The sequence below is a fragment of the Pyxicephalus adspersus genome, chromosome 10, assembly GCF_032062135.1.
Source record: "Pyxicephalus adspersus chromosome 10, UCB_Pads_2.0, whole genome shotgun sequence".
Lineage (NCBI taxonomy): Eukaryota > Metazoa > Chordata > Amphibia > Anura > Pyxicephalidae > Pyxicephalus > Pyxicephalus adspersus.
In genome coordinates, this window is record NC_092867.1 from 19774661 (window position 1) to 19802134 (window position 27474).

The 27474-nt window shown below is 37.2% G+C and overlaps 1 protein-coding gene across 2 annotated transcripts in view; it reads left to right on the forward strand.

Moving 5' to 3' along the window:
- The first annotated feature begins 2749 nt into the window (after positions 1-2749).
- The window catches only part of NEURL1 (neuralized E3 ubiquitin protein ligase 1), a 122521-nt gene continuing 97796 nt past the window's right edge, over positions 2750-27474 (forward strand). Inside the window, exon 1 of one of the 2 annotated variants that reach the window (XM_072425058.1) lies at positions 2750-2808. Coding sequence is in view for 1 of the 2 variants with exons in the window: in XM_072425055.1 (XP_072281156.1) it covers positions 3052-3142 (91 nt within the window). In the remaining variant the exon portion in view is untranslated. The other variant, XM_072425055.1, reaches the window with a different exon arrangement.

A 27474-nucleotide genomic window follows, 5' to 3' on the forward strand; every position in this document is an offset into this window, starting at 1 on the left:
AATTAAATTTCTCTGGCCACTTTTATTTACAAAAACATCAAAACTTCAGGGTTTTCCCTCATAGGGGATCAAAGTCATCACCTCATGACTAGAAACACAAATTTAGCCTCCTGGCTTTGTCTCTCTGGGTCTACCAGACCTAAACTGTGGGAGACCTTCTTCCAGCTCACAAGCTTCACACAACTTTTCTGGCCTCAGGCTACAACTTCCCCTGACTCAGAAAGCAGGTGTCTTTTTATCAATGGGTAGGAGCTCCAGGGCAATCTCTGCCCTGGAAAAAGGGAGGAGTGCCTGGCCCACCCATTCCTTCCAGGACACTTTAGGCCTGGATTCCAAATAAATGGCTGCAGTTCTGCAGCAACACAATTACCATGCATAGGTAGGTATCCTGCCAACCACCGAGTATTCTGGCAGGTTGGAATGCTTATCGCATAAAGAAAAAAAAAGCCTGTCCTTTTTCACTGCCTGTCTGATCTTGAAGCTTTAGTGATTTTTTTAGTTTACTTAAGACTGATGTACTACACCCTAAAGTTTTAAAAAGACTTAGTATAAATTTTCAAGTAGTCATTTTTTTCTGTATGACTATCCCAGGGAAAGAGGAGGAACCATGTATGCAGAAGTATCTTATCCTAAATTTTAGTCTTTTCAAAAAATATTCAGCCTAATTAGAAAGTATTGAAATAAGAGCTGTTTCAGGGCACCAGCACTGTTCTTCTGCTAGCTAATTAAACTTACCCATCATGCACAGAAGACTTCATAAAGCTTTACATGATTGTCGAACAAGTTTGATTTCTGTTTCCTGTTGTAATAGTAATTGTGATTACCGAATCATATCACAATCACTGCTTTCTCCTAAGAGTTGAATGTAAATGATTGTATGTATTTTTAAAGATTGTATTAAACATTTGTTTTTGTCTACAGGAATATATAGTCTTAAATTATTTTGTTTTCCACTGCAGTTTATTCAGTTTAGGGTTATCATACATCCATTTATTTTTGTATTCCTAATTACTATAAAAATCCTGTTCAGATATACTTTCTGTAAGCAAATGTTTAAAGCCAAATTAAAAAATGCCAACAGATGTGTGTATACTGTATGCCAGTGTAGTGTAGGATACCATTTTTCAGTCATAGAAAACTGTTATGAAAGATATGTAACTCAAGTACATATTCGTATAGGAGCCATAATACCCAGATAGCCACTTTGAATATCTGATAATTGAAACATTGTGGCCAAATAAATATATGCCAGCCCATGGGACTCTTGTGTGCCTAGATCATCTGTTTTTAGCGCTCATTGTGTAATCAAATGCGCAAATGAAAGTTGTTACTAAGTAACCAATCTATCACTTAGGAGTTTGATCAAGAACATTAATTGAAGTCAGATGAAACTGTGGTAATGTTGTCTGAATTGATCAGATTCTTTCACTGGATTAGATCACAGCAATATTTTTTCCATCTTCTTGCTGACAATTAAAACCACCATTTTATGTCTCCTAGATCAGCAGTGGTCTGCGAGAAAATGTTGGTGGTCCGTGGCTCTGGCCGGTGCACCCCCGAAAGGGGGGGACGCACCGCCCAGAGCCTCAAGCCAAGTCCCCAGTACAGTTCCCAGGCTCGGGAAGTGGGCTCAGATCTGCGATGGAAGAGTGGGCAGGGTAATGTCATAATGACGTCACTCTGGGGGTGGTTTTTCCCCCTTTGATCGACACCCGGCATGCACAGCCGGGAGCAGGTGATTTTAGTAATCCGTGGAACTGTAAAAAGGTTGGTGACCACTTTCCTACATTGTAAGCTCTTCGGGGCAGGGTCCTCTCCTTCTGTGTCACTGTCTGTATCTGCCTGTCATTTGCAACAGAGCTGCGTAATATGTTGGCCCTATATAAATACTGTTTATTATTATTAATAACAATAATAATAAGAATAATGTCTTCAAATGCTTTGCAAAACAAAAATGTATTCAGAAGTACAATCACTGAACCAAATTCTTAAATGTATGGCTAGTCTAGCTAACCCTAAAACTTAACCCCTAACTTAACATGACATTTCTACCTAAACCCTCAGCTTAAAAGAGACCAATGCTGAAAGAAACATTGAGGCTGAGAAGGCTTCTTCTGAAACTGCTAGATGCTTGGCAATGTTTGTGATCCTCTTACTTCAACACATTCTGAACCACTGAATTGGAATGATCAAACAACAGATGCGTAAACTGCTGATCTGCATGCTTGTTATAAGTCAATGACTTATAAAGAGATGAGAACATTGGATCAGCATGACAGGCAACTAGTATTTTCAGAGGGAGAAGTCAGTAATGGTATCCTCTGTATTCACTAAGCATAGGCTTCCAGATTCACTTAGCATTGGTTTCTTTTCTTAACATCTAAAATGAAAATCCTCCAATTTCCTTAAGCTAATACCTAATACTATTTACCCTTGGAGTGTTCTATATGTGTCTATGTATATATGTTCTGATTCCAAATAATCAGAATGTGTTTGTAGTCTCTATTTACTGCTGAAATGTTTGTGGCAAAGCAGGAAAAAAGGATTTAACAATTGTGGTAATAAAGCATAAGCAGGTATTGGTGATCAGAAAAGTTTCCAGTTTACAGAAAGGGGTGGGTAGGGGAACTGGATTGGCCAAGTGATTGTCTGCTCATTTATTCATGAGACAATACCAGGTAGCAGGCTCAAGCTCTGATGCCTACTGAAGCTCACAGTTCTGTTGGCTGAAAGCTCCGAATAGCAGGCATGGAGCTATCCCCACAGCACTTTCACAAAGGAGGGAATATCTTAGCAAAAGCCTAAAAGGTAGGAGACAGAGAACCAAGCAGGTCACAGTGGAGAAACGACAGCAAGAGCAGCCAAACGTGGAGGGAGGGAGAAGACAGTGGGGGCTGTAGTCCCTCGGTAAGAGAAAAGCATATATTAGTGGATTCAAGGAGCTACAAACACAAGATTTCTACTGATCTGTCAGCAGCAGCAGCAGCTCTGCATCAGTCCCTCTGGGTTTGTTCCATTCTTACTGAGCTACTGTGCTGCCTTTTGGGTACCATGGGTAACAGTTTGTCCAGCAGCATCCCTACATTTCCCAGAGGAAGCCAGACAAGAGTACACAGAGTCCATCAACCACGCCACCTCAAAGGTAGGTAAATGAGCTAACCATTGTCTAATAGAAGCCCAGAATCATGAATGAGCAATCACGCCCTCTCCCTACTAGAGAACAATAGGGTCCTCCAATGCTGAAGTGCCTGGAAGTGGCAAGAGATGCTTATAACCCTACAGGTGTCCTCCAGATGTTTTCTGGGATTATGTCATCACCGAGATGCTGCTCTCCTCTGCTCCTAAACCTTGGCATTGTAATGTTTCATGTATAGCTCCTGATAATACATTATTGTATCTAATTCTTTATCACACAATGTCTAGATATGGAATCAACTCTAGGGAATGGATTTGTGATGCTGGGTTTTATTATGTCCCTATTATCATTGGGATAATTTGCACTTTCTGTGTCTGGCGTATTCTCTCATTTTTGCCATCAAAGATATTCTGTTCATGCTTCATTTATACAGTTCTTCCATTCTTGTCATTTGTGAACTTGTTACTTAATTTATCAGTGCTGATTATCATTTTCGTATGGGGTGGGGGGTTAAAGTGTTCTTGTAATTTGGCAAACTGACAACATATTTAGTAGTTATGGCCATTTAGTTCACTCAAAACCATTGACCTCACTGTAGCATTTGGTAAAATTTGCCAGGTGCCACCATCTTGCTATTCCTTTTATTACCAAATTAAGTGAATAGACAGAGAAACATTGTACATATAATATGGTGTGTATACTATTTTTATTATTAAAAGGTTAATGTTCTCACTTTTTCAATAATTTTGAATGAAAAATAATTGTGACAAGATAAAGATTTTGCATCCCTAGGCATATACACATTTTTTTTACACTCTTTGGCCTAGCGAAGGTTACTTTTACATTACATTTGTCTTGCATAATAAAATGCTACACACAGTGAAGATATGCATTACCTTTGCTGAATTTGAGAACTTTCCAAAGTGATATAATGTTCTGGAGGAGTTCGTGTGACACAAGCATAGCCTATGGAACAACATTCTAGTGGGCTGAATGATGTGTTCATTGTTGTATTCGAAGCTTCAGCAGAGCAATAAACACAGATCATGTATCCACAATGAGTAATGGGGAAGGTTTATTACATTTTCCAGATAGAAACCTACATGATTCTGTATTGCTTTTCGGCAGTGAAACTTCAAGTAATGTGTCATCAAGCTGATTTTCTAAGTTCAGACTGTTCATACAATCATGAAGATTCACTTCAATTTCTCAACCATGTGAAAAAATCAGAAAAAAATGAGAATAAAATTCCTTTATATGTATTTTTTTGGCATGTGACTGGTTATTATAAGAGTATAATTGATGGTGTTAACATCCCTATTGCCTATATTAAATCAGCAACATTATGTTGTGTAGAACAGGTGTTTTGTTCTTTTAAACAGAGCTTTTTTTTTTTTATATTAACCTTGGGCTAAACTCATCTACCCTGATCAGTGCAACAGCATCAACACTTTCACTTGGTCCTTTTCTAGGTTCGAGATCTTCGAGAATCTTGTTGTAACTCATTCATTCCCAGCAACCAGGTATGCCAGGTCTGGACACTGAGCTGCACATGTAGTGTACAGTACATTCTACAAAGATAGCAAATGGCAAGTAAGTTTGTTTTATTGCAGAAGAGACATAACTAAATGTCATAACATAAAATGTCACTTCTACCATAAAAAAAAAACTGGCTTCAATTTGTTTTTGTTTTAGTCTTAATTATTTTGTTAATATTAACCAGTATTTATATAGCACCGTCATATTACACAGCGCTGTACAAGTCCAAAGTCATATCACTAGCTGTCCTTCAAAGAGGCTCACAATCTAATGTCTCTACCATTGTCATATGTCATTGTTATGTCTAAGTTCAATTTTGGGGGGAAGCCAATTAAATGGCATGGTTTTTGGAATGTGGGAGGAAACCCACGCAAACACGGAGAGAACATGCAAACTCCATGCGGATAGTGTCCTAGCTGAGATTCAAACCTGGAACCTAGCGCTGCAAAGGCCAGACTACTAATCACTGAGCCACCATGCTGCCCATTTTAACTATTCCATTCTAATGATTCTGTGACATGAACTGAAAATGTACCCACTTAGCAGTGCTTAATACCCAAAGTTTAAAGGGCTTGATAATACTGGCTGTTTTCAAGTAAGCCCCTATCTCACTTGCTGCAGTTTCTAATGCAGTGTCAGACACATTGTGCAGTGAATAATGAATTTAGTACAGGAGAGGAGACGGTACAACTATGCGAGGCTGAAAGCTAGAGTTTAGCTTTAACCACAGCTTTTACTACATTTGGCACACAAAAAATGTATGTTATTCTAATGAGTTAATTGTTAACAAGCAAGTGAAGAAACATTTGTAGCCGTGGGCTGAATTGGCTGTGTTTCTGTTTTTAAAGGAGAAACTGTTGTTTTAACCTATCCCTGAGAATCTCAAGCTCACACATGTGAGCATCACATTAGTGACCTCACCAACTCTCACTATAAATCTGGTGAGACTGCCACTCTGAGGCAGCAGTGATTTAGATGATCTCAAGCTGCAGATGCACATCCATGAGGCTTTAGAATAGTGCCTAGGCCTTCTTGCATATAAGTAGGTTCTTTTGTTTTTCAGCATGGGCTCAAGACAAAATGTACTTTGTCACAATTATAACTTCTAATTGTTTGCCCCTAACAAATCGTTAGGTTTTGAGTTCAGTTCCAATTTAAGTGCATTTGCTAGAAGATCTCAAGTGGAACAATTGTTCGTTGAATACCTGTGTTGACTCCTAAATCATTATCCCTCAAAAGTAGTTACTTATGAACACCGCCATACCAACCTAACAATTGTGGTATCTCTTTGGGAACATGCCTTGTAATGTGGAGGTCAGGGGGTAGGATCATGTAATGTCTTTACTTCACCAACCTTTGCCAGTCCCAACCACTGCCATTTATTCTCACAATTGCTAATTTTTGGATACTTGCTTATGAGTATTAGACATGGCACTGTGTGCTACAGTTTTGAACATCTCTGTTATATTTTGCCCAGAATTATCCTGTGGCATGTAACCAATTTAGGATTGGAAGGAGACTGTTCGGTATTTGTAGGATATGACCTATGATTGTAGGTAACATATCCAGGTATTTGGCCATTTATTTATTCTAGAATCTAGAATGAATAAACCACCTGTTTTTTTTCTTTTTGTGGAAAATTATTTTATAGAGTAGAAGTCTGGTGTCAAGTGGCAGAAATCTACATTATTGCCTGTGAATCTGTGTGGGTTGGGAGAATGGAGTGAATCATCTGCTAGATTATCTCTGAGATTCTAGCTTCTGGATTTATTTGTGCTGGTTTTTATCTCCCCTCCCACAGGATTGTAGTAAATTGGGCTAGATTCCCCATTTATTCTTTTTCTTTTATGACTAATACATTAGAGATGTGATGACATAATTTGGCTTAGTAATAGCTTCTTTGGTTGGGCAGTGTGAATTCATGACTCTTATGGTTTCTAAGTGATATGAGAAGCCAGTCGTGATTCAACCAGTCTAAATGGTTTCTGGGCTCAGTTTGCCTCTATGAACAAACTTTGCAGTCAGAGAAGTATACCAATGTAGCACAGACCAAGTATTTCAGACTGTTTTGCATTACTACAAATAGTTTTTATGTAGCTCTATTTCTAGTGGTTGCAAAATGGCCCACTAACCAAGGTCCCTTTTATGAAAGTTATATCAAGCAGAATAGTGTTTTACGGCTCTACTGTTCAAGAGTTTCTGCAGCAGCTACATGGATGGCTTTACAGTGGTAAATATATGTCAGCATGGTCCTTAATATTTTTCATTCTATTATCAGGTCAGTATTCAGTTTCTACCCTTCAGCCTCATGTGCCTAGTAATGTCTGTGGTTTTTCATTTACATGAGAAATAAACAAAACTGATTGGATCTGACAGGTTATGCTAGGTTTAGAGGCACAATTTGAAAGCATGAATGTCAGTGAAAAAGCTCTTGCTTCTGGAAGGATATTTTTCAACACGATCAAATACTTTCAAGCACACCAAATATATGTTTGGTTAGAAATTCAGCTTTGCAGAAGTATAGTCTAATTACACAAAAGTTCCAAAAATATTTAAATGTTGTAACGTCTTTGAAGTAAACACACAAGTTACCTTACTGTTATGATTTTCCACTGGTTTAGTACTTTGAGCCACTGTCCTAGAACTAATACGTACAATATGCTGATCAGATAATTTAAATAAATGCCTTTTAAAAGTTCAAAAAATTCCTTTTCTTTACACTTGTTCTAGGCAACAAATTTACATTATTGAAGCAAAGGAATTGGCATAAAAACAAGTAGCTAATATTTTCTTTAGGGTAAATATGCAGTGGCAGCCTCCATCCTTCTATGAAGACAGGTTTCCTATTTATTTAATTTAGGCAAGCTGCAAAAGCAATATGGGATTTGTTATTGTTAGAAAGAGTTTCTTTTATTTCTTGTTTCAGGGATACCCTGTGTTATAGAATATTGACAGGAAGTGAGAGTAAATCTCCCCAGCAGAGATAAAAATGTCAGTACAAACCACACGTTTCATATCACATAGGGGAAGGACAATTTATTTGCAGAAATTTAGAGTATAGATAAATCACTGCTACAAGATCGCCCATGTGACTTGGTCCTATCTTTTCTGCACTGTACTGCTATTAACCGGTGTTGATTTTGCTATCTTTGTCTTCATTGGAGAGATTACTGTCTGAGACAGGGGAACATAAACTGAATGAAAGTGATATACTTTTATTAGAAAACTTTTATGCCTAAACCCAGAGAAAACAAATGACAGATCTCATATTCTAGAAAAAGTAATGGTAGTAAAAACAAATGGTAAATGATCTCTCTGCCAAAAGGTTTGTAGTTTTGGTTAGAGTAGGAAATTTTGAAACTCTGCTGCAAGTATCAGTGAAATTTTTTTTTTTTACTTCTGTCACAGAGATGCAACAAGATAGTAAAAAAGAATGAAGGGAATTTCCCTGTTAGTTATTCCTGGAACAAATGTCCCCATTAGAAGATTCCACTTATCTCTTGGTCTAGGGACAACTTAAAAAAAAAAATTGAAATTCCCTTCTCTGTGTTGTTAACAATGAGCAGGGACACAGACAGCATTGAAAACTTGACAGAAAGTCTAGCTCTTTCCTACTATATCCAAATATTTTGCGTGGTAATGCACGGAACAGGGATAGTGTGTTCTGGGTGTATTCTTTTGTTGGGGCTAAGAAGCTTAGCAGGATTCTGCCTCCTACTCCAGAGAAAATTTCGTCACTTTTGTCTGGATCTGTTACATGCTGTGTAGGCATTTTATACCACTTGGCATTCATTACAGAAAAGGTATTCTCACCACAAGCAAATGCTATCACCGAGGTTTTAATTGCTGTGCTAATGTGAAATGAAGTAAAGCCTGCCTTGATGGGATGTTGCTAGGCTTTATGTAGTTTATTCCACTGACATACATTCATTTATTTGCAAACTTTATGAATATTAATACCCTAATTGTACAAGTTGAAGCAATTTGTAGTACCCAATAGCAACCAGTCAAGTATTTCTTATACTGTGCTTCTTTTTGCGACTATAAATTCAGTGTTCATTGTGTCTGTCAAGATTATACATCTTTTATTTTGTGTGTATCTTTTCATTTTATTTGCTTGGGTAAATATTTTGTTTTTAGTGGTGTCTGTAAATTGGCATGACCCTTTAGGTACCTCAACACAGTCTTCTACCGTATTCTTGTAGAGTGCTCTGGAATCCGCAAAAATCCTTGGAAATCTCTAATGCCATTACTGACTTAGCTTTACCCCACTGGCTCATGTTAAACATATTTGGTTAGGTCAAACAAAATCTGTATCTTCTGTATATATTTAATAGATTGGGTCGAATTAAACTCATGGAACGTTTAATTTCTTGAATGTATAATTGTTTGAACAATAATGATGAGTTATGGGTGCCATGGGATTTATATGTAGTGTAACTGAGGGATAAAATGGGCTGCATATAGTTACTTGCTATATTGTCTTGCTCAGTCCTCTGGGTTCTAAATGTTTTATTGGGTTATGGGGCACCCAGTTTCTTAATGGCTTTTATTTACAGGGAATTTTTCATATAAACCAGTGTCAATTGTGTTGATTGCATATCTAACTAGCTTAGTTTGTTATTTGAATACTTGTTTTATTATTAGCAACTATTCTCCCAGCTGCACAGTTCATCCTACTCCTGTTTCATTCAGGTGTTCCAGGACTTCACCAGCTCACACCAATCTCCTTGGTAATGATGTAGGGTTCTTGAAACTCTCCTATTTCTTTTTATTTAAAAAATGTGTTTTTATTGAGATAAATAATAATACAATTACAGGACATACAAAGAATACAAAAAATGTACACACTGATGAAGTAGTCAAAAGTAGGAACATAAGTAGTCAAGATAACAACGCAATGACACAATTCACAAACAAAAAATAAAAACCACCAATGAGACTGGGGAAGGCCGGTGCAATACCTGGATGCAATGGTTGAAAGTGAGACAGTGAGTTAGAGCTGCACAATAACTGAACTGAAGTACTGAGCAGAAAGACTGTGGTCCTGTAAAATGTATAGCTTGAATTGCTGAACAAATGCTGAACAATGAACTGCTTTTTTGCTACCTTTTATTTCTTTACAGGTAGTCCCCGGGTTACATACGAGATAGGGACTGTAGGTCTGTTCTTAAATTGAATTTGTATGTAAGTCAGGCAGTGAGGTGTCAGTTGCTGTATAAAATCCTCACTGTGAGTTAATCACTAACAAAGCAAAAAGAAAAAAAAACTTTAGGGAGCCTAGACATTCATTAATTTCTGGAGCCAGCCATGCAAACAGAAACAGCTGCAGAGTTTGTCTTGGTCATTGAAGAGTTACAAGATGTTACAGATTAGCTTCACTCTTAAAGCGTACCTAAAGTCAGAATTTTCACTTTACATAAAATGGGCGACAACCCTTTTATGTAAGGTAAAAATTATGTTTTTTTTTTTCATTTGAGAATGAATGGGAACGCAAAGACTCCCGGGATACCTACATCAGGCATCCCGAGATGGTCGGGCATGCGCAGAAAGAGCCTTTTTGTGCAAAGAGAAAAATTTGCCAATCTTACACATGCGCAGTGAGATAGGATGAAAAAAAATTGCCTATGTCACCCAATCTGGCACCCAGGTCGGGTGACGTAGGATGAAGAACCCGGAAGAGAAGACGAAGATAAGTTTTGAGTTTAGTTACTCTTTAAGATCACCCACAACCAACCAAGCTGTGTTTAGCAAAAGATTTCTTCTGCAAGTTTTGCAAACCACCCCCTCCCCCCTTCAAGCCCCTGTTCTGCACAGGAGTGAGCAGGGAAGCCTGTTCGGATCTAGGAAGCTTCTGTATGTCGGATATCCTTAACTCAGGGACTACATGTATACCATTTGAAAATGTTTTTTTTATAACTACAAGAAAATTACATAACTGTACTTGAGGATCCTACCAAAACTTTAGGGCGCTGAAATCTTATGTAGTGTTATCAGGCCTGCCCCAGGTCACCACTGTAGACTAAAATTCACCTTCCCATTCTGCTATGAAAGTGAGAAAATATATTGTGATTTTACATTTTTATGATGAATGAGCACATCTACAAGTTAAAACTTTGTTTTTGAATGGAGGTATACTTTAATTCGAATTTCTTACCAGGGTGTAAGTTTTGAAATGCAATTTACCTGTTTCAGGTGCATTGTTCAGTTTGGCATTCCATTGTCCTTATAGAAGGCAACATCTTTTCACCCTTCTAATGGCTATTGCATACCTGCAAAGTCCTTTATAATGTTTGTCTACTTAGTTCTTGGTTTTAGGGGTCTCCATTACTGTTTAACTGCAATAGTCTAAATGGTGGAATTCTTTTTTTCTTTACTGCAGTTAGGTTTTATCTTCCTTTTTAAATACATTGTTGCCATCTATGTGGCCGAATGAGCACCTCTTTTTTTGTATAAAGTACTTGTACTTTATACATTGCACTGTAAGATCTGGGTAGAAGAATCCTAATAGACTAATCGTTGCTCTTTTACCATTTCTCTAATAGCATAAGGTCAAGGCTGACACTTCCACCACAAGTTTAATTTACTATTTATAGACTCATTCAATGTGTAGGCTATAGTGGCAATTAATACTAAGTTAAACAGTTTGCGGAGAACATATGAATGCCAAATTATTTTTTTTTATTCCCTGTAAATATGTGTTTCTGATGTAATAATTGTGCCTTTAGAAGCTGAAAAGGTATTTTCAACAGCTAAAAGTATTTTTAACAGTATGTAATATTTGAATAAATAGCTGTTAATCCCCTTACTGTTTGTTGTTTTTTCCAGTTGCAAGAAATAGCTGATGATGCAGTCTGATACTTATCTATATAGTTGTGTACTTGCATCTCTTTTTTGCTTTGAAGTGTATCGGTTTTTACGTCAATGTGTTCTCATGGTCCAGGATTTAAAAGGAAGCAATGTATGCATGTAATCACTTGTAGGCGTTAAGTATAGGATTCTGTACTTAATTCTAGCATTTGAAGAGCACTGCTGCTGATGTGACCTGTATAAAACTATACATTAAATGTAAGCTACCATCCGCACAGACTACAACCTCCCCTCCAGCTACACCTTAGTGATCTGGATACAGTAATGTCATAGGATTTATAAGGTGCTGGTGGATTATGCTTCATCATTCATGTAAGTCTCTGCTTTAGTAAACTTAGAATTTTTGCCGTGCAATAACAAGATCTGGCAATATAGGTATAATGAAAATTATGCCCGACAAATTCCTTTTCCCTATGCTAAAAAAAAACATGCTTGCACATCTGAACATAGTTGTACGGCCAGAGGAAGAAATAACTTAGGTAAACCAAGAGTTCAAAAGAGGTTATGTTTAATAAAAACAAATATATTTTTTGAAAAATTAAAAAAATATAATATGAAAAAATATTTTTTTTTTTCATTTATTGTTGCAGACATTCTGTGCATATCAAACAATAATACTTTTATTTGCTCAAATTTAATCAATTGGGAATGAAGCCTGCATCTGTTTTCTCCTTGTTTCATTCATAGAGAAGCTAATTTTAACCGTAATATCCACATCCAAGTCCTATTCTGTGTACCAGGATCCATGCAGAAGCTGTGGGTTTCGTGCCACAACTCCATGTGTTTAGCTTTATTCTGTCAGGTGAGTTCCATGCAAAACCAGAAAAGAACAGTTTCATAACTACAAAGGATGGGTACATGCTTTCCCATCAATTCACCAGTGTATTCCTTAATCTGTCTCCCAAAGCCTTGATATGCAGTTTAATGCTAACTCTTGCCCACTGTGTTTCCATCAGTTACAGATTTTAGAAGGCACTTGAACATGCAGGTAAAACCTGTTTTAGCCAAGCGTGCACATTGATGATATTATAAGAAAAAGGTCAGCAGCTACTGGGGACTAGCAGGGTTAGATTATCAAGGGAAAGATATTGACAATCCTCCTATTAGGAGCTAACTATATCTTCTGGGATCATTCAGTCTGGCACTGCCCATAAATATAAGATCAATAACTAGACTGGCTAAAACTTGGCAGGATTGTGTATCTATCTATCATCAATTTCTCAATAACATATATACTATAATGCAGAGGTATCAAACTCAAATAGACAGTGGGCCAAAATTAAAAACTTAGACAAAGTCGCGGACCAACCTTGAAATTTATTGAAAAAATTGAGGAAGTTTTTTTACTTCGCATTAGATATAAAACCTTTTCATATGGAAACAGAAGAGGTTTTGCTTAACATTCAATCTGGAACAAGCCTAGTATTGAGAAAAAAGGATAAGAATTTTTTTTAAAAATGTTATTTAGGAAAAAATCTAATGCCTCTTTCTTTATTTGTAGCCTTCTGAGTTAAATTTCAACCTTTAAACCTTTTGGTAACCTTTTTGCACAGGCTAACAATAATACTAACAACAATGTTCTTCTATGAAACTTCAACCATTCAAGTCCATGCCTTTGAGTAGCAAGGAAAAGTACATACCTGGCATCCCTTCTTGGATGCTAGTTCATCAATGTTTGGGGTCAGGTCCCAGGTCAGGTGGTGAATAGTTGCTCAAACAGATATGTGCTGCCGAACATAGAGAGCAGTTGAGCAGCTTGGGTACAGAGCTGGGGCATTGTGTCCGGGATGTAACGTGGAAATTGTGCAGCGCTCGCAGCATCATACACTTGAATACCAGCAGGCTACACACAGCCTGAGACACTGCTATATGACACAAGGCAATGGGTCGCCAAGAAGCCCATGTAACTCCAAAAGCCTTCTGGCACCTCCCACGTGTAGCTGAGGGGGAGTGCTGGAAATGTCAGACGCGGCCATTTAAAATCCTCAGGCTAAACGCTAGGGAAACAGTCTGTGTAGACCCAGTTTGTTTTTCACTGCCTAAGTAAGGGATTTCTATTCACTTTCTGTGCTGTAGATGCAAAAGTGTTTCAGTGGAAGGTTTTCCCTCACTTCTTGCTCTGGTGACAATTCTTTGTCTGTCTCCGTGTCAGACGCCAATACAAAATGATCGGAGCTATTAGGTCTTTTACTGTGTAATAATTTATATTTGGCAAGTAATTTTATTGTAGTCTATTTCAACACTCCTAATGACTGGTTGATTATCCACTGTGAATTTTTGTTAAAAAGGTCACTCATAGCATAAATTTCCCCTTTTGTGTGGCTAAATTCATATACAGAGGAAAAAAGATTTGCATGTATTCTGCACATTATGTGGAATAACGGCTGAAGTGATGTTACACCTATATGTAAACACACATCTCTGTACTCAGCAGGGAACACAGGGACTTAATTGTTACACCATGTAAATATTCCTGAAACCTTTAGAGTTCAAAGTTTGTTTCATAGAATATTTTGGTCCTGAACTATAAAAACTGCTTGAAAGAACAGTGTGAATCTTGTAGTAATTTATCAGTTAATTGCCTTGTTTAGTTAAATCTGCTCCTTGTTTTCCATAGCATCCATTTTTCATCTAACCCCTTTGATTTTATTATTTCAGTCTTGATAGTCAAATAGCATATAAACATAAGCTAAATAAACCCAGGGATTTCTGTGTACACCAGGCTTCTTCTGGTTGAGAGCACATGTTGAGGTTTTCCATGACCTTCCCTCTGGCTTCACATATTTGTAGAAGGATTATGTCAATGTTTAACAACATGCACACCTGGTACTGATGGTGATGAGAATAGAAGGACTAGAAACACCTTATTATTTTTATTAATATTAATAACAATGAACAGGGTTTATATGGCACCAACATATTCAGCAGTGCTGTACATTAAATAGGGGTTGCAAATACAACTATAAACAATGACAGAAGAGGAGGAGAGGCCCAGAAGAGATTACAAGCTATGCACTTTTACTAAAGACAAAACCCATTCTATGCCAGCTTCTCAAATCTGTTTTTGCTGAAGATGGTAGGTCAGAAGGCTAGGACTATTCATGACAATAAGCAAAAGCTTTAGAAACATAGGAGAGACATGACAGAAAAAGACCAAATGGCAGAGTCTGCTCCTTTTTTAAATGTTTTTGTTTTTCATTCTTTTCTTTGTCGTCTCATTGGTTTTGTAGTTGTCAAGCATAGGCTTTAAATGGCCTTGGTGACCATAATGTTTTCCATAATAAGCCTTTTTTTTAATTGGACCTGTCATTAAAAGCCACACATCATATGAAGCCGTGAGGCACATTTCACCATCACAAAATCAAAATATATAGTGTCAAGAAACATCTCTTTATTGTCATGAATAAAAAGCCACTTCAATCCCCTTAATCTAAGGTAAAGCTTACATGTTCTCTGCCATAAGGAATGTTATTAATGGTTTCAATGTGTAGATCACATGGTCCCTGTTACCAGAAGTAGTAGTATCATTTCACTCTATTACAGACTGCAGATAGTCCATTGTTCTCATATTTATTTATTGTTTTATTACCTTTATCCAGTAAGTCTAAAATGAGGTACATTACCTCTGCATGTAATTAAAATGTTTACATTGCATCAAGCTTATCCCCTACCACCTCCCTATAACAAACCCTGCATTTTATTTCCTTATTTGTGAAGCACAATATACTTTTCTAAATCTGCCATCCATGCTCCTTTCCAGCTCCTTTTCTTTGTGTGGGGGACTTCTAACTCAGTGTTGCAGATGTGCCCAGACCAGCTGCCCCCCTCAGTCTCCCTGGGCTAATAACATTGCTAGAGACCCTTTTTCTGTATCTGGCCAATGGCCAAACATTTGGAAGTGGATACCCAAAAAGGACCCCTTCTGTTTATACTTATGACTAGAGTGTTCCATGACTGTGGCTTTAGGTGAGTAAAAAGGCATTTTTTTGCCCGAGAATGAGCTTTAAACAATAAAGCAGTAGATTACCCAAAACTTGCTACATTTTGATAGAGTGGGTAACCTCAGTCAAGTCCGCTGTTGTGTTCCCATTGAAGAGATTTCCCCTCACTTCCTGTTCTGGTGACTGATGCCCAATAAAACCAGAAGTGGTGGAAATTCGCATACTTTGCTTTTCCTGGTCGGATGGAAATGCATCCCTTTTTCTTTTTTTGTGGTTTGCAATATCCTATAATTTACCTCACATTCTTTCCCAATTACCAGCACCTCATAGTAAAGGGAGGGAGATATAAATATAAAGATAGGTACAGCCATATAAACATACTCGTAATCAAAAATAGCAAAAAAAAACAAAAAACAAATACATTTTGGGTAGACTTCCACATTAACACCTAGTAACTCTATTATTTACATTATCCTGGCCTTCACATGTATTTCTAAAAACATTAATGTAGACTTTACAATAGTTTCCCTTCAATATAGCTTGGAAGCATGGTGTTTTTCTTCAGAGAAGGTAACAACCCTAACTTGATTACTAGACGAGACATAAAGATTAATAGCAACATACTATGAAAGAAACCTAGACCGACATCTGTTTAGCTTACTTTGCATATTGAGGGCACATTAGATTTAGATGAATCATTTGTACTTATGAACTGGCAGCACCTCACTAGACAGACAGACAATGTGGAGTGCTTAGTGTGTTTGTTCTGTCAGTGTTGTACACAAGAGGATTATTTACTCTGGTAAACAAGCAGACATGGGTACGGCAGTCTATGTAATGACAAAAAATATTTTCTCTGCAACATTTTTTTTTTTAGAAAAAAAAATATCCTTGGGGTGAAACTTGCATATGTCAAGAAATTTAACAAAGTTTTGCAGAATACTACCTTTGAAATTCTATTGCAAGAAATGTAAAACATTTACAGTGGACCTTTCAGGGCAAATATAAGGTGTGATTTTCTGCAAGCCCCTTGCCACAACATAGATGGCCTGAAATAGTCCTCACCATGCAAATGGTTAATTCAAAAATAAATCAAATCAGAAAAGTTGATCTTCTGTTTGCCTGGTAGCTTTGCTTCAATTTACCTTTGAGTGGAAATGTTTTTAGAGTTTCTAAAAAAAAAATCAGTAAACCAATTACTTAAGCATAAAATTATACCATTTGTGTACAGTACAGTTGTGAATGCCTCCAGGACTAAAGGTAAAATATTACAGATGTTTGCAGATTGTGTATAAAATATTGCAAATATGTATTATATAATAGGCAAATCTATAGAGTAGGCACATTAAGCCTTTTGTTTGCAGAACTCTAAAGCTACGTACACACGTCCACCGGTTCTCGTCCGATAATCGGCTCAGGGCCGATATCGGGCAAGAATCTGGTATGTGTACAGCGCCAGTCGTCCATTGCCTGAGCGACCGTCCTGACGTATCCACGGACGATGGACGACTAACGATCCGAATGCAAGGGAAAGGGGAGAGTTCACAGCAGGGTGTCGTTATGTCATTCTCCCCCTCCCCTCTGCATAGAGCAGAGCGATGCTGTATGTATAGCACTTGCTATACATTCATGCATCGTGCAGTGCTAATCGTTGAAAAGGATCATGAAAGGTCCTTTCCAACGACTATTATTGCACATGTGTATGCGGCTTAAGTTGCTCAGAGGTTTCATTCTGACAGAGCAAGCTTAAAGTCAAAATGAACACAAACAATTATAGTGTATTAATTACCAATTACCTTAACATGATTTACCTATTCATAATGAGGTCCCAAGTATCAGTGTTTAGTTTAATACTGTCCTAGGACCAAAAAAAGTAGCTTCTGTTAAAAAATATTAACAATAAAAAAATGTTAAAAAAATCTCATTATCCAAATTTAGGATGGATACCATTTGGGATCACGGCCCACACATTCAGTTTGAAGGGAAAGCAAAGGGAAAATTTATTAAAAAAATTACTTTTTTGGCTCCAGGTTAAAAGCACCCCATGTATTGCACAAATGGCAACAAGTTTCGGTTCTCTAGCTCACAGCTCAAGTATGCTGACATTTGTGTCTTGGAGCAAGATCCAGGGCTGAAATCTCTGTGCACATTCAGTGGATTGGTTTTTCTCTAGAACCAATAAAGCGATTTTTATTTACAAGTTCCAATGTGCTTCATATCCTTTTAGGCTTACCATGTAATCAGATTTCAATGATTGTGTTTTGTTATTGCAGACTGGAAAACATGTTCTCACATTAGGAGGCCAACATTGGTGGTCATTGAATAAACATACCGTATGTGGTAAACATTTAAGATCTTTTGGGCAGTATTGCTATTACTATCATAATGTTTTTGTATATATTTTGGGCAGAACAAAAATTGGTATAGGCAGTAAATGTCATTCCAGTTGTTAACTATGTTAAGGGTTCTATACATAAATAAATATACCCTATACCAATATAGGCTATATATGTAAAGACTATTTTTACACTTTTGGATATCAAAATGTTATCCCATTACAATAGTTTTAAGGCTCATTCCCACTGTTACAATCAATTGCAGTAAGTTTAACACATACATGTGAGTTGCAGTGAGGCAGCCCATTCATTTAAATGTTGAATTATTTTTGTATCACAGCACATGCTATTTTGTTACCATGTTTGTGGTACATAGCAGGACAGGAGTCCCATTCCAAATTACTAGCCTCATAGCACACCAACATACATGATTTGCATTACTGCAGAACAGTAAAGGCTTTAGCTTTACAAGATATAGTTGCATGGTAACTTTTTATACAATGTTTCATAGAAATTCAGATTAATTGTTTTTAAATAGATCACTATTGGGTTAGTTGATAACATAAAAATTAGCTGACTGATGAATAAAAGCTTGTTAATCAGCTTGACAACATATTTTATTTCAATGAAATGCAAGCAGAAGAATGTATTAATATTAATGTATTACTGATAATACCAATATTCTTTGCTGATATTTATCCTTCTTGCATAGTATTGTAACCTCAGATTTGTACACTGACCCAGTAAGAACAGTCTGATTATATTACACTAATTCCCTTTAATTTGTATAGACTCCCCCCATATGTCGGCACAAACACCTGACAAAGTCAATACAGTAATTACCTTTGGGATAGTTTATTTGGTTAGAGTTTGATTACAACAGAGCCACAAAATCTTTGGAAAATGGAATGCATTGGAACCCTATCCCTAGTGGGAACAGCTGGTAAGAAGTCATGCCCTACTTATATTCTAGATTCCAGCACTATTTATCCCAAGATCACTTCAAAGCTTGGGGAAATCTGATTAATTCAGCATTATGCCATTTTAATCTGGGTTTTACTTATTTTAACAGCTGACATCACTTTATATTTACAGAATCCTCATGTTCAAATAAAATAACATTTGGTTAATCAGCGCTATTCATTGTACATTTTCTTTTATTTGATGTTCCATTCATTTCATTTACAATTCAGCTCATATGTTTTGTTTACACATACCTCATATAGGTTGGTTTGCAGTATAGTCGCAAATTGTGACTTGAAATATTGAAAGTTTTTAAAATTGAATCATATTTAAAAGTTCACACAAAAATCCACACAAAAACAAAAAACACAGATGGAATACATATATGGGAGCTGTCTCGCCTGTAAACAAATGACACTTCGTTTTTGTCTGTTTGTTTCTAAGATGTAGACAGCTCTTCCCTACAGCACAACTTGGGGTAGGTGGGAGATTTTATTTTCTCTGCTGGATTACATACAGCTCCTATCCGCCCTCAGTCTGTGTCTGGACGGTAGAAGGAGAAGCAGGGTATTTGTGAGCTTTACCCCTGTCACTCTGCTCTCTCCTATCACCTTAAGCTTTCCTGATTCATAAGCACTGCAGCACAACCGAGGGACTCCTTGCAATAAATTGCAATACCATGTTACATTCAGAAACTTGTACTGCTTAGATTTAAATACTTTTTATGTTTTGATTATGTACAGAAAGTGTGTGTTTTATATCTTAAAGCTTAGCTTAAATGTATTGATGCCATCATTTAGACTTGTAAAGCATTGGTTTTGCCTTATTTATTAAGAGTGTCCTTTGATAGAATTTACAACTTTTTCTATGGGTAAAAAATGACAAAAAATGGTATTCAGGCTAGGCAGCAGCTTTTAGTGCACAAAAGTGGATGTATAATATAAAATTACAATTTTAATGGAGCTAAAGTTTTTTTTTTTCATGGTCTATAATAAACACATTGATGTTTTTATATTACAAGGAGTAACATTGTGGTGTTATTAGAGCAGGGAATGTAGTTTGTTCTGGAAAAGGAATAAAGCTTTCGATCACTCTTCTGCAAAACATGCCGTTTGCTGAAGTGCATTAAAAGAGAGATGAAAAAGAATGAACAGGCTGTATGTATGCAGTCTGATTCTATAGCAGCTCATTGCTGTCCTCTGAAACTGCTATGAATACATTGCAATACCTTCCAGTTCACTATTGTTTTGTTTCAGTATAATTTTCACAGTGACATGTTCTTGTTTGCTGTTCTGTGTATTTCTTAAATTGTTACTTCTGAGGCCCCATCCCTAAAAATAATATGCCTCTTTAGTGATATTTTTTCAAATGCTTTCTTAAAAATTTTGCTAAATACTTACCATCGTTCCTGGTCTTCACACACCAGGTCCCGAATATTCTTTGTTTCTCACTTAAAGAGTAGAAAGGTCCTTCCTCAGGTATTCACTTTGCTGCCATGGATACTTCTTGGTGGCAGGATCTTCCAAGGGTGCTGTGGACTGCAGTGACTTGATGACATTAGTTAGATTGTGGCCTGGACTGTGGTGCTGGATACCGTTCTCCACTCCTAGAAGAAGCATGGTGGACTCAGGTAATCTTATTTGGAAAGGGATTTGGAATGGGTAGGAAGAATAGTAAAGTTACAACAGCTTTGAAGTTGAGACAAGACTCATGGCAACTATGCAAAATGTAGCTGCTGTTTACAGTATACAGACCTGGTTCAGGTTTAGTGTAAAGCCTTCTGATTGATTATAGGTAATATGTACTTTATTCTTGGGGTTAATGTAATATGTAAAGATATTTAGAAGTCTGGTGGTAATTGAAGTTTAAAAGAAAAATGTCCTTGGAAAGGGCACAGTAAAAAGACTAATTTAAAGCTTTGCAATGAATAAAACTCTATTACTACAGAGTTTTAAGTCCACTTCCTAATAATAATGTGAAGGGATCATTTCTTTATATGCCCTTGTTGTTCTCCACTTCATATCCAATATTATATAGGCAAGGAAGAAAGGGACCTTAACTCTGTCACTGTATCAAGTGCCCAGAGGCTTTAAGTACCCTTCCACCAATTCTGCTGATTTCACGACAACCAGGACAGAAACTTAGTGCTAAATCGAGACTTATTAAAATAGCCTGGATGTCATCATTTGCTGAATGCATTTGTGTGATGCGGGTGGCTTTGAGCAGGAGGCAAAAATCAAGTCCTAAGGCTACATACACATCAGATAATCGTCGAATTGTTGTACTAGTCTCGGGGGAGAATCTGACATGTACAGTGGCTGCCCCACACTGTTTTTCGATCCATCAGGGCAGGTCACTAGAAAAGTTCATGAAAGACAAAATTCTAATGTAAGTAGCCTTATGCTATTTGCATTTAAATACATTTCATTATGTTCATTATATAAATGGCTACATTGATTAGTACATTTTTATTATCCAAGTGGAGTTCTGCTTTAAAGTTGATGTACTTCAGCACTGCCAAACAGAACTTTCAAACTGTAAGCAAATGGCAGGGAATCCTTATTGTGGCAAGATGCCAGCACTCACAAAGTATTACCAGCCAATTAAAATGGCTTTAATGTTTTAAGCTCTATTTAATGAGCTTTGATGATAAAGTATATTTATACCTAAATACCTTTTCATAAATAACATTTTTTTAGATAGAATGGGTAAGGGTTAGAATAATTTCCATTTTTTTCTGCTAACTGGATCACTTTCTGATCTGGGAGCTTTTATCAGACGAGCAAATCTGCAACAGGTAAACAGAGAACAGAAAACAAGAAAATGCTTTCCTAGTTTTAACCTCCTGGGCGTTACACTGATGTCTAGATTTATCTTCCAAAAACGTTACACTGTTTTTCATGAAATTTTTTTTTTTAAATTGTAGACCTGTAATTTACAGAAATATGTCTGAACAGGGCTCTAGTAGATATCATGAATATAAAAAATGTTTGAAACACACAATCATGTAAAAAAAAAAATTACTTTTAATAAAATTAAATAAAATATACAAAAATCAGCTTAAACAAGAATACATAAATAAATTAAAAATACTGAAAATGCGATAATTCGGTATACAGTATAGTAATATATTTTTCTAAAACACCTCCCTAGTGTCCGTCACATACCTATAGACAAAACCACATAAATATATTTTCTATTATTTTGGATTGGATTGGATACAGGACTTTGTATTCAATCCAATACAAAATGTGTTTAATATTCAGTTTGAATTTCCCGCACACGCGCCGACGTCATTGCCGAGGGACACGCACACGCTACGGACGGAGAAGAAGAAGCCGGCCGGCTTCTTCTTCAGCGCCGGTTGGCTTCTTCTTCTCGGAGAGGGCACCCGATGCTGGAGGACGACGCTGGAACACCACGCTAGATGATCGCAGCGGGACCAGGTAAGTGATCGATAAACCCGAACTTTTCTCACTGTATTTTCATACAGTGAGAAAAGTTCGGGTTTATCGATAATTGTAATTTTTTTTGAACCCGAACCAAGGTCGGGTTTATCGCTCAGGTGGTTAAAAGCCTCCTACCTAACCTAAACATTTTTTTATTTTAGTCTGTATTGCTGTTGGAGAGTTTGTCCCTTGCAAAAATGATTGTTGTCCAAAAATGTTGATTATTTTGCAAACTTTTTACCTGGTCTAAAAACTACAATAGGTATAAAAAAAATCAAAAATACCCCTCCCTCCTCTTGTCTTCTTACATAAATAACAATGATTTTAGCTATCCGTACTGCAAAATCCTATCTGCTTCTGGCAGGAAGGCAAATGTTCCTTCCCTTCACTGAGTCCTATTTTTGAAATAAATCAAATGAGAATTTCTGAAGAGATGATGAGATCCGTGATCCAGCAGAACAGAACAATGCCTTCTATTTTCATTCCTCACTCTCTGAATTTCACCAGCCTGTACCTTTGAGTCCACTGATCATTTGGATGTGCTGTTGTCACCCAAAAATACCCTCTGCTGTGTTTTTTTCTTTTTTATCATATATTCAGTTTGATTTGGTGAGGTTTGTGATAGGATTATGAATACCTATTTTGGAATAAAGAAAAACTGAAATGTACTGGATATAATCTGTAGTGAGTGGATTCTAAACTTGGAATTTGCTTCTCCATGCCTCCCACAATCAAGATGTCACGTTTCTCTGTATGTGGCAGATCCAAGGAGCATATATACAATTACTGTCTCTTCTGAATGAAACCAGGCACCAGTTCAGCATGACAGAAATTTGTGATAATTATGGTTGGCACTCACTCTTTTCATAAATAACATATAGCCCAAGCTGATTTTCATCAGTTCTGGTAGCATTTTTCTATGTTGAACTGCTTAAACATGTGTTCATTTGGTTACTCTGAAGCTTTGTAGTTTTTGTTTACATTACATTACGTTATGTTAATTTTTTTTTTTTTTTTTATATTAGTTGGACAAATTTGTATAAGAATCATGTTTGGCATGAGTGTCAGGCACATCCTTGTTTTTTGTGTTGTTTCTTTTCCCTTTCTTTTAATGTGTCACTGCCTGAATGATTTTCTTTTCAATAAAAGTTTCAGAAACCTAGCACATGTATTTATCTGCCTTAAAGATAACACACAAATTTGGCAAGCAAGGTCATATCCGTAAAATCCTGCCCTATGTTGTATTTTGTAGAATTCCGATGAATAATTTATTTATTTATTTTTTTTACTCGTCCAAGGCTGCAGTCACACCTCTTTGGATGCATTTTATACCCCCAGTTGCTAAATCTTGGAATAATATAATTAAACTGACAAATCTTGAAGTTAATAGACTTTTTGACTTCTGGCTTTTCTTCACTTACCTGTTTTTGTCTCCACTTTTAACACTGTGAACAAATTAGTATTTTCCTTTGTTCAGCCTGATTACATAAGGGCCCATAGCTTCTAGTGCTCGTGTGTCAAAAGGGTCTAAATGTGTGAACAACTGTAATCACTGTGGAGAATAAACGGGTAAGTTGTGTTTATACTTGCTAGTAGTTAAATCTGAATATTACATTCTCGCATCAATATCCATTGGCAGCTTTCATATATATTATATGTTTATTTCTTGCCAAATTTTTACTGGTAAAATCTTCTTTCCTGGGATGCTGATTTTGAATATTTGTTTGTGGTAACTGGCATTAAACCGAAACCGCTTTGAAGTTCCCTGCCTCATCCTTTCTATGCTTATTACCTATATAAGGCATTCTAATAAAATATACCCAGATTGTACCTGCTCACGTTGGGGATGAACAGGCACCCTTCTCATATGGATTGCTGATAATCTTGAGAAGCAATGTCAGACAGATATAGACTCTCTAACTCAAACTTTTTTGGCCACTAGGCCATGTCAGGGGTAGGCTGGAGCACACTAGGCCAGACTTTCTCTCAGGTCCCATCCTAATGGCTCCACCCCCACCAGGAACACCCCCTGAAGGGAAATCCCTCTCCTCTGCAATGCATACAAAGGTGTGGGAATGTTCCCTATTTACCCCGACGGCAGAAGTGTTAACGCCAGCCGCGGTAAATAGGAAAGGAAGCCACATCACGGAGGTTCAAGAGCTGCATGTGGCTCTGGTAGTTTGTTCCGGCTCCGCCTTTGGCTGCCAGCCGGGATTAGGCCAGATTGGCCAGGGGGCTTTAAACTGGAACAAACTACCGGCTAGGCCGTATCTGGTCTAAAGGCCGGAGTTTGCCTACCTCTGCTATACAACTTCACCTTTCTACCTACCGCAGAGAGGAAAAGGTGATGATTTCAGTTAGGCTGAATTAGTTAGATCATTTAATTAACTAACTAATCATAGATTAGTTAGTGTTTGTCAACCAGGGTTCTTCAGACGGTTGCTAAGGGTTCCTTGAGCAATGAGTAATTTGTGAATTTCAGGGCAGTTTACTTGATGCCAATGGTATTTTTGGCTATATGTAAGTATATGTACTGGCCAGCAATTCTTCCTAATGACCACCATGCTAATATACTGTGAGCTGAGGGAATAGTAATTATAGCAGGGGTACTATGAATATGTTTGTTGCCTGGCTGTACCTGGCCTTATTAGTTTTTTTCAGTAGGATATTCTAATACCTAATACTATAGTTTTCCTTGATGTGTACCTGTATGATTGCACATCATGGCAAGTACTCAATGATTCCTTGTTTTAAATAGCCACAACTATGCACTACATTGATTGCCTTATCTGTTTTCTAAAGCTGGGACTCCTAAACCTGTTGTGCCCATTGATTACACGGCAGAAGGAAAAACACAAAGTTGTTTATAAACAAGGCAAAAATGCAGAAAAATACACATTCATGAATCCAGCTTTAAATCAAAAAGTTTAGTGTTAAAATGATAGCGTGTGAAAAGCAGTTATAGGCATCACATAGCAAAATCATGACACCTAGTTCCTTCTCCACTTGGCAGGTAAACATGCACTCCCTAATGTTAGTCTACTTGTATCTGTGTGACACAAATGAATATTGGCTTACAAGCTACAAACATGCAAAACGTGAAGGCACGAAAACGAGATGAACAAAATGCTACTTTATAGGTGTGGCTGGATTTCCACTTGAAACCCACAAATAAGACAACCATGACATTGTCTTTTACCTTTTGGTAATATAGGCACATGAATGTAATCACAATGATTAGTTTAGATACAGTAAATATACATTTTTTTTTTTTTAGAGTCCAAATATGAGTGCATTTACATACTTAAAGAGGAACTAAACGGAAAAGTGTCAAAAAAACAACCCACTTACCTTCAATCCCACAGGGCAGTCCTAACCATCCGGAGGTGTCTTGCATCAGGTCCCTCGTCGTCCCGGCATCCGTCCCCAAGCCAGCGCTTCCTGGTGTTATTGCCTATGTCACCTGACCCAGGCGCTGGACCGGGTGTCGTAGGTTGGAAAAAAAAAACTTGCTGATCTCACTGCGCATGCGTGAGATCGGCAAATTTTTCTCTTGGCACGAAAAGGCTCCTGTGCATGCCCGAGATGCTCAGACATGCACATAAGGAGCACCGAAGAGCCTCCTGGGATGCGTGACGTAGGTATCACAGAAGGCTTTGCGCTCCCATTCATTGTCGATTGCCTAGGTGATTGAGAATTAGGGAGCAGTGCTGCACCCCCTTTTTTTTAAGGGTGTTGCACTTAAGTAAAAATTCTGTTTGTTTTCTTTTTAACATAAAAGGGTTGAGTTTAGCTACACTTTATTTGTAAGCTAAATAACATCACTTAGCAGTAAGGTAATACCACAGTACCACAAACAAAATTTCTATGTTACTAAGATTGGCAGAAATGATCTCATGATCTTGGATGAGTCATTAGAAGTGTTATTTGTTTAGATACATTATTATTCACTGAGTCACAAACCCCTGTTGTGTTAGGTGGGGATGAGTGACACCCCTGATTGTCCTCGGCCCATCTTCCCTGGCATCTCAAGTTACCTAAAAGTCCTTTGTTAATTGTCCTGGTAATGAACTTATCAGGCTGTTAATATGCACTCATTATTTTAAATGACATCCCAGTAGCTTCAGTGCCTATCAGAGACAGATCAACATGCTTTCTAAACTCTCTTCACACAGCAACATCTAAACCGTGTAGAAAATTGAGCCCATATTAAATTAACAAAATGAGCAGCCTTATGCATTACGCAATGGCTAATAACAAGGATAAGTGTTGGCTGCATAAGTAAACTGCCAAGCATATTTCTCTGATGCCTGACTTCAACTCCAATTATTTTTAGGAGCAGTAATAATCTTATTTCCTAGGAAATGCAAATTTAGTTCCAAAGCCCAATAGCAATGCATCTAATTTGTTCCTGTTGCCCTGACAACAGTCTGCAGAATGCATAGTTTCCCTAGCAACGCATCCTAGAGGTTTAGGATAAAAGACCATATTACAGGTGGAGGGAGATCACAAATAAGTGCCAATTACAGCATCCTTTCAAACAGTTAAACTATGATGAGACAAATGATTGAAGAAGGGAAATTACCACTTTAAAGTGTAATTTCCATAACATATGTTATCGTATTTATCTGTCACAAAAATGCAAGTTGTATGCAAAAGTTTAAGCACTGCTAGTTTGATACCATGTTTTCTATTTTTAACACATTGTCCACATGGAGTAAACTTAAATATGACATTTCCTTATATTGTTATGCAAAGTAACCTTTTGGTCCTTTAAAAGAAAAAAGAAAACATTACATTTTGCATTAGAAAATGTTCATGTACCCTTTTTAAAACTGTAACCCAAGTTGTGAGTACATGGCTACCAACTTCTTTCAGCCCTGTGATGTATCAAGTTGTAAAACTGAATACATCAATCTGGCCAGTGTCAAGAATATAATTCTTAAATATAGCCAAAAAGATCATTGGTGTTACTAAAACTGACCTGAGAGGCACAAATTGCCCATTGCTCAAGGGTCCCACTGTGCCCTGGTTGGGAAACACTGGGTTAAGATTTTATTGGGCTGGGTCCACAGACTTTTTGAAAAATGTGATTACCACTTCCTTAATAAAAAAAACAACCTATAGTAGAAACTACTGTAGGGGTCTGCCTTTTTCTATCTTCTTGCTAAGTTGTAATTTTGTAAATAGCAAATAAAGTTGTTGAAGTTTTCCTGCCCCTGATAGTGGCTTGGGAAACC